We start from the raw sequence: 8,791 nt of genomic DNA on the forward strand, positions 1-8,791 counted from the left end.
AGAAAGAGAGGGAGGGAAGGAGGGAGGAAGGGAGGGAGAGAGAAAGGGAGAGAGGGAGGGAGAGGGAGTGAGGGAGGGAGGAAGAAGAAGAAGAAGAAGAGACAGGAAAGAGGAGTAAGAAAAAGAGAAGATAAGGACAAAGAGGAAGAGGGAGCATAAAATGGGAAAGACAAAGGGAGGAGAGAAGGAGGTGAAGGGAGGAGGGGGTTACAGTGTAGTTAGGGAGATAATATATACGCACATTTAAAAAGTAAATAATGGCCCAAGAGGGAGAAAAAGGATACAGTTGAATTGTATAAAAATGTGACAAAGTAGCATTTGATTAATTGTCAAATGAGCGGATTTCAAAGGTGTGGGAGGAGGGGAGAAGGAGGAAGAGGAGGAAAGAGAGGAGAGACAGAGGTTAGCAAAGTGAGGACTCTGGCAGTTTACTTTGGCCTGGGCAGCCGTTTCACGCATTACAGTTTATGGGCGCCACCGGCTACCAGCTGTTGAACATCAAGCCGCCACAATAAAAATGTAAGAACTAACAAGGTGCAATTGAGCAGGATGCCCGTCACCCCGCTGTGTGGTTCCATGTCATTAGAAGCCAAAGCACAGGGATCGGGACCGAGGAGGGGGAAGCTCTGGGGAAATGCTGTTCTCCTTGTTAAAGGCATTTGAATAAAGAATTTGGTTTAATAAACAGAGGGAGAGGACAAAAGGGAAGGAGAATTCCCCTTGTTAAAAATTTACCATGTGGGCCCTGCAAAGCACCAGGGTCCTAATACGAATGGTGGAGAGAGCCCCAAAGTGTTACAACCTCAGGGATTAATATTAAACAGAGAAAATCTGTTTGGAGGTGATTTAAAACCCCAGGGTGGATAATATTAGACTTCATTAGTTATATGTTACCTCCAGCTTCCAGGTCTCTGTATGCCAGACAAGTGAACTTTTCCCCCACCCCTCCAAACCATTCTTCTCAGGGAGAAGAGAGCCCCCTTTGCCCATGGGAAGTCAGGACTCCTCTCCTATCAACCTGACTGTCAGGTGGCTGGCAAAAGGCTCAGCAGAGCTATGGGGCATCAACAACAGCCTCCGAAGTGGAAGGAGTCTTCTAGGGGGGTGAGGCTTCCTGAGCTCCCTTCTTCCCATCTCTGAAGCATCTCGCCATACTCACTTGCACAGGCTGCTAGCATACAGGGCTGGATAGAGGAAGAGAAAGGCAATGGTGGACACAGGGAAGAGTTGACAATGACTGACTCCCCAGATTTCAGGATCTTTCGGCAAATGGCACTCCGAGTCTGGGTGCCCTCTCCGCAGCTCGTGGAACACTATTAATGAAAGAGAAAGAAACCAGGCAGTCCAAGTTAAAGGGGGAACATCAATCTGCGAGATCTTGGCAACTGCCTCTCAAATAGATGAAAATATAAGGGGGCCTGCCTGGAGAAGTCAATAAAAGAAGCCAAAAAATGATCATTTTGTAACAGAGGGAACACTGAGGCCCACAGTAGAACAAAGCTTTATCACATCTATTTAGAATAATAGAATGTTTTGGAAAGTTCATTTTATCCCTATAATAGAAATTAACTCAGCTTGGGGCATAGATCAACATTTTCAAAGGTTACGCCATACAGCATACAAATTTCAAGCATAGTAAAAAAAAAAAACAGCTATATTCTAGTATTAATCAGCAATTCAATGGAGTCTCTATAAAGATGGCTGGTGAAATACATTTGTGAAGAGGTCAACTAAAAATGAAGGGGAAGGAGGACATTGCTTCCATACATCTATCAAACCAGAACATGTAACACAGGAAGAATAACGTCCACGGAGAGGACCCATAAATGACAGATGAAATGCCTAAGATGAGGACTGTAATGATACTCTTTGGCCTCAGGTGTTTTTATGCAAATGTATACAATATGAATAATAAACATAAGATATGATTTCAAAGAGGAAAAATTCTATCTCACTATCACTGAGACTTGTCTTAGAGACTAGTTGAATGATCAGACCTAAAGAGTAATATGTGGATTGCTATGGACCTGGAGTTAATGGCTTGCCCCAGGAATCTGTAAAACATTTTTATCAATGGCACAGGTGAAATCATAGCTTCCAAATGCCAGTCAAAGTATTGGTTGACTCAAAGCTGGGAAGGAAAGACAACAAATCAGCTAAAAGAGTTGGGATTCAGCAAGATCTAGACAAGGTAGAACAATGGTCCAAATCTTAAAGATTAGATGAAAATAAAGAAGTAGAAGACACTGTCCCTGTACCTTGAATACACACACACAAACATGCATGACGAAATGACAGTAAAGAAGAATGAAACAAGCTCAGTTTTATAAAGCTGAGGTACTGCAATGGTATGCCTTAAATGGTGTCCAGTATTATTTCTGGAGTTGATGGGAGCTTTGCTGTTGCCTAAGGAATCTCCTTGCCACTTACCCTGCTCTGTTTCAGTACTTCGTTGCTAGTATTCTATTCTCGCTTTCATCCCGTTCTGGTTCTGCCTTGAATTCTCCAAGAATCCCTGCTTTGAAATCAGACTGGATAATGTAGAATGTTTTCTCCTGAACTTACCTATTTTCACTTATTTCGCTCTTTCAATTTTTCATTGTCTTTTTCTGCTGCTCACTTAGCCATTCTTTCTGTATACTCTCACTGGGCTGCCATGGTTGACTTCTATCCGTCCTACCTCTCAGATCTGCTTTCCTTTCAGAAACTTGAAGAGGCTACAATCAACTTCTGGGATGCATTACCTGCTCCACAATGATCTCTGTCATCTACTCCCTAGTGATTTCTTGCAGCACAACCTCAACTCTACATCAGGTGAAACACTGATATGCTACATGTAATTACTCAGAGTTTAATATGAGTTCTGATGAAGCAGGAAGGGATCTTTGCTGCTTGGAATGAACTGGGAATGCCTTAATCACTGAATGGGCGTTGCCTCAAACAAATTGAGATCTATTAAAGACCTTAGCTTGAAAAGGCCAAGGTCTCCCACTGCATCCTGGGCCATCTCTGGTTGTCCTGATCCATATCTGGCCATTGGACCCAGATGGTTCTGAAGGAAGAAATGAGGTTGGTGACTTTGCACAGCCCTTCCTCACTTAAATCCAATTCACTTGCATGTTATGGCACCACCTCCCTGATGTCATGGTCCTCTTTAAGAACAAAGGACATGGGAAGGCTAGGGGGTGCAGTGAGTAATAGCACCGGCCCTGGAGTCGGGAGGACCCATGATTGGTTCCGGCCTCAGACACTTAACACCCACACAAAAACACTGGCCGTGTAACCTTGGGCAAGTTACTTAACTCCAGTTGCTTTAAAAAAAAAGAAACAAAGGACAAACAGCAGCAGTGGGAAACAAAAAAGTGTTGTTCCAAACCATAGTGGAAAAGGAGCTTGAGTTGGGCAATATTAGGTGAAGAGAAGGCAGAAAAATTTTCAGGTGAGGGGAAAAAGGAGAACAAGGGGAACAGAATACACACAAACTGTAACCCTATAGAAAATAAAGACATGGAAATGTGAAAGTATGAGGGCCGTAGGAGTGTGGGGTAGGAATAATGGATTGACGATTTTCATTTGAGCAATAGGATTATGAGTGTGAGATAAAGCTAGAAATGTATGTTGGGGTCATATCGTGGAGGCCAAATTAAGGAATTTGTACTTGATTTGGGGGAACCATCTGGAAATTATTGAAGGCTTTTTTTGTGGAACAGTATGATATGATGAAAACAGTGTTTTAAAAGGAAGGTTAATGGGGGCGGGCAGTGTACAGGATGGAACAGATATATGGAAGTTGGTTAGGAAGCTGTGATGTAACAGTGGCAGCTAGGGTGGTGGTATTCCTTTGGGCTGACTTGATAAATGTTCATTTTAAGACCTTCAGCATTGAATTTTTAGCAACTTTTAAATATAGTGTGTCCCAGGTGTCTTAGTGCTTAAAAAGCATTAATTGTACTAAACAATTTTAATAGCATAAAACTACAGTAAGACTTTTGGGAAACTCTGTATTAGCAAATTAGCTCTTTGTTATCTATACTGCCAATTTTTGTGAAATTTAATCTGGAGAAACTTCAGAGACAATAGTGGGAATCACAACTCATACTTTAGTTAGATGATGGTAGTTATTTCCAGGTCAAGAACCTTCTATCTGGTTTTCTTTGTTTGCAGATGACCCTGTCATATCCAAAGGAGGAAAAAACTTCATGATAAAAATAAACTATACCAACTGTTCTACCCAGGTTTTATTTTTAGTGTTAAAAGTACATCAGATAACTTAATAGGGAAAATGTTGTTATATGAAGAGTAAGGAAGCCTGGATTCTCTCTCGGCAAGTCATATTTATATCACTAAGCCTTAGTTTTCTCATCTTTAAAATGAAAGGGTTTTGATTCCATTATCCTAAAACTCTCTTCTAATGCAAACATTTTCTTAACTTCATTTTTTGGGGAAAATTTCACAAAAGGATTTTAAAAGGTTAAAAAAAAAGTATGGAGCTGACTTTAAGAAAATGAGATACGACTTTTTTCAGGGATGTGTTTAAAAAAAAAGTCTTTCCCTTTGAATAGGATCTGCCAATAATTTTAGTTGAAATACCCAAGAGGGGCTTCAGGCTTCGCTACTTTGTCAGATGGATTCTGTGTGATAAACCATGAGATTTAATCCAAATACCTAAGGCCAGATAGGAAAAAAAACCCTACTGGAGCATGAATCTGTCCTACTAGCACAGAGTAATAGCTTTCAAGGGTGGATGTGACGTTTCATTTCAGTCAGAGGGCCAAGAAAGCAACAGTTCTGATGAGATAGTGAGTCTTAAACATCTCGCTACGCTACAGGGAATGCTTTTGTGTGGCTCCAGGTTCCATTCAACTGAACTGATTTCCTGATATCATAACTCCATTCCCTACCCCCACCTCCACTTTCAGGATCTCCATTAATCAAACAGGACAACCAAGAACTTCCTAACATTCCTTTGGCTGAGTATTGCCTACATGTGGTCAACGGCTCCTTGGAAAGTACGACTTCTGAAATGATATAGTTCAGGGTTCCCATCAGGACTAGTTGAAGGTGGTGCAGGCAGCAAGGGGAGTGGACCTGTTTCTGGGCAGCCAGTTACTTTAGCTACTCATATTCCTTATCTTTTCTTGTCTCCTCATACGGATCAGCAGAAGTAGCAGAATAAAAATAATGTATCCTGAATGATGCTTAACCTGATAGGAGCTTAATATAGCATTATTTTTCCTTTTCTCTATAACATGCAGGTCTGCAATGAATTTTAATGCCAAATATAAACAATTTTTTTTTCTGAATTCCCTAATGTCTATTTTGCTCTAAATTATGTTAACTCCAGGGACACCAGCAGACAGTGAAAACATAGCCAGGTCTCAAAGTGACTCTTCTGCTGATATAAGACTGACCCCAGTTGTTGTTCATCCTTAGTTTTTGAAGAGGATCAATGACATTATGGGGTGATGTCTTACCTCACACATGAATTGGATTTAAGTGAGGCAGAGGGGCACAAAGTCTTCAGCCTCAGTCTCCCTTCCAGAGTCATCCAAGCCCAGTGACAAGACAAGTCAAGATGACTTGTAATGGTCCTGGATTCAGTGGATGACTTTTGTGTTTTTGATGTCTGACCAAGCCCTAAGCACTCCACAGAGCCTGCTTCAGCCTCCTTCAAGGCTCAGAGAAGCAACACCTTTTTCTAATTGGCTTTAAGATTACACCTACAGCTCAAGCCAATACCAAATATATCATGACTTCTTCCTGGTACGTGTCTTTCCTCATTTTCCTATGTTTAAGAAAATTATGACTCTTTCACTATTAAAAGCCATTCCACAAAAGGACATTCACTCACACATACACATGTGCACACAGACTGCCTTCAGTAAGTAGTCTAGATCAAATAATGTTTTATATATGAAAAAAATTCTTTTCTCCTTCCTGAGGACCTTGGGGATGAAATTGCCCCAGAAGGAGATTTTATAGCCAAATTATAAATCCTTGGAAATGAACAGATATTTGGCATTGTTGGGGGAAAGCTTGGTTCTATTCCCCTTAGCAGGTACCATCATACAGAATGCAATGGGGGCAAAGCCAAGAACATGCTGACTCCCACTGGCACTAGAATAAGAAACCAATGTCCTAAGAGGACCTGGGGCCTAATTTTTAAAGAGCTGGCATCTTAATTTACAGAGAAGTTTTCCTTTTGGAAATCCCACTTTGGGGATCCAAGCGGCTGAGTGCAATATAGTTCAATCAGTCATGATCACAAGGAGCTGTAAATTGTACAAAGGGGTAGGGTGGAGTGCAAAAGGATTATCCCCTAAACCTGCATGAAAGACAAGAGGCAAATTTAAGTTTTGACTCTAGCACACTCAAAAGAAGCACATTTTGGTCCCCATGACTCTTCCCAGCTAGGTCCTTCTGTGACGGTGATTCACTGGCAGTGCTCTATGGTGAGCACATGGTCATAGAGACCAGGAAAAGTCTCTGTGTTTCAAGTTATGTGGTAATACTACCCTTATGAAGTAACAAAGAGAGAAAATGCAAACAGACTTAAGATGGGTTCAATTAAATTAATAGATGCTAAATGCATAATGGGACTTGGTAAAGTAAACCAGGAATGCCAGAAGAGACGAATTTGCTGAAAGGACATTAGAGATCATCTAATCCACCGCTCCCATTTTAGTGGTGAGGAAGCCAATGTCCAGAAAAGTGAAAAGGATGTGTCCAAGGTCACACAGTGATTTTAGAAGCAGGGCTGAGATTTAACCCAGGTCTCCTAACTCCAAATCCAGCCATTCTGGGGGCTGCCTCATCCCTGAGGTTAGATGCTCATCTGAGCCATCACCTACATATAGAAGATGGGGTGGGGGGAAGACACAAAACAAAACAGTTTTTGGCTGGGAAGACGCTGGGCTTCTGGAGCCAGGAAACTGACAGCAGAGAAGTAGGATCTCTTTCAGCTTCTCCTTAAAATAAATCATTGTGCTACAGCTTGTGAGAGAAAGAGCCAGAGAGGCCTTGACCCCCTGAGAAGAGACCAAAAATAGCTGGAGGCGGGGGGGGGGGCAGAGACCCAGTGTCCTGGGGGAGCCCCATTCCCAAACATGAATCCGCTTTGTTCCACAAGGGGGCCGGCTTACAATGACATGCTTCCAATTGTTAGGTGAGGGCTGGCTGCCTAAGCTGGTTCCCCACAGCCTAGTTAAAATAACAGTTACAAAGTGTGGTATAAATTGTTACAGATTCCAGCACATAAGGGAAGGTGGCTTCTCCCGGGCCTGCTTTGCCTCACCCTTCAGTGCTCACGTTCTTACCTGTGTCCACTCAGAAAGAAGCCATTCATGGGGACAGTCCTCATTCCTGCATGCTTGCTGGGAGGCGAGCCGGGGGGCCGAGCAAAAGGTCTCTGGCAACTCCAGGAAGCTGCCATCAGCCATTCGTTGTTTGCAAAGAACATCCCTTTTCTGAATGCCCCCTCCACAGGTCCTCGAACACTGGGGAGGAGAAGGGTTGAGTGTTAAAGAAGGAGTAAATTCTTATTGGGATGAGAGGGATTTTTCAGTATTGGGATGAGGGGGAAAAAGAACTAGTTAGTGGCCCCAATTCTTTCTACTTTCTTTGAAATCAATTTATTAGTAAAAAAAAAAATCTAAAACCTGATTCTTCTTTTAACTTGGCTGGAATTGCCGAGGTGTTTAAAACTTTCCAAGTCACTTATAGCCGATGATTTGCTACAACCCACAACAACCAGTTTAAAAGGTTAATATAATATAGCATTAATCATTTTTATGATGGAGAGTGAAATTTATCTTTGTTGTTTCCAGACAGAACAAGACAGGGCCATTGCCATGGCTGTAAATGAGGGGAGCTGACTATAGCTAATAGGGATTTGGGGGGATGAAGGGGAAATTTTTATTACAAGGCTTTTTTTCCTCTTTCTTATGGGCAACTATGGTGTTGTCATACCAATATCTTCAAATGACTAGTCTCATATTCATCCCTCCCCACCAATTTTCCCTTAGGTCTTCCTATAAACTGATTATACACTCCAGCTGACCTTGTAAGTGATTAGTTTTCCAAATAACGGGATAGTTAAAGTGTCTCCTAAACTCTACCCAAATACTTGCCAGCTTCTTGGGAGTGGGGGGAACCATGTTGTAAAAGTTCCCACAGTTCATTCCCTGTTAAAAATTGCTCTAATCCCATGAACTCAATACAACTGTGCTAGAAGCTTTAAAATAAGGAAGACACTAACCAGGTGCTTGTTCTCTTTCCTGAGGACAGGAGAGGATGAAATTGGTTTCATAATAGAAGAAGTTTTCCAGTGAGACACTGGGAGATAGCTTTGAAAGGATGGTGGAGAGTGTTATTATCCAGAGTCCGGATGGGGAACCTGCAGGCCTTGAGGCCACATGTGGCCCTCTAGGTCCTCAAGTATGGTCCTTTGACTAAATCCGAACTTCACAGAAGAAATCTCAACAAAATCTGTACTAGAAGAATTGGGTTGTTTCTACACGAGGTCAAACATCCCACCCAATGCAAAATTCAGTGCATCAGTGTAAATATTTGGTTGGTCTAGGGTACTAAACATGGATGACTAGTAAATGAAATAAATAAAAGGATTTGTTCTGTGAAGTTTAGATTCAGTCAAAGGGCTGCACTTGAGGATCTAGGAGGCCACATGTTCCCACCCCTGGTAGAATTTAAGGAGCAAATACCATGAGGGTGAAGGATATTTATTTCATGTTTTTCACCAAGGAATCACAGATAGATGGTAGATACTGAATTA

The 8,791-nt window shown here is 41.9% G+C and overlaps 1 protein-coding gene across 4 annotated transcripts in view; it reads right to left on the bottom strand.

Moving 5' to 3' along the window:
• ADAMTSL1 (ADAMTS like 1) overlaps positions 1-8,791 on the bottom strand; it is a 1,086,428-nt gene that overhangs the window by 93,897 nt on the left and 983,740 nt on the right. For all 4 annotated transcript variants that reach the window (XM_069090660.1, XM_069090659.1, XM_069090661.1 and 1 more), the window contains 2 exons: positions 7,317-7,496; positions 1,160-1,313 (listed from right to left, as the gene is read on the bottom strand). In XM_069090660.1, coding sequence (XP_068946761.1) covers positions 1,160-1,313; positions 7,317-7,496 — 334 coding nt within the window. The remainder of the gene's footprint in view (positions 1-1,159; positions 1,314-7,316; positions 7,497-8,791) is intronic.

This window comes from Petaurus breviceps, unplaced genomic scaffold, assembly GCF_028583685.1.
Source record: "Petaurus breviceps papuanus isolate PSGF00001 unplaced genomic scaffold, PetGlider_PUasm1.0 187, whole genome shotgun sequence".
NCBI classification, from domain to species: domain Eukaryota; kingdom Metazoa; phylum Chordata; class Mammalia; order Diprotodontia; family Petauridae; genus Petaurus; species Petaurus breviceps.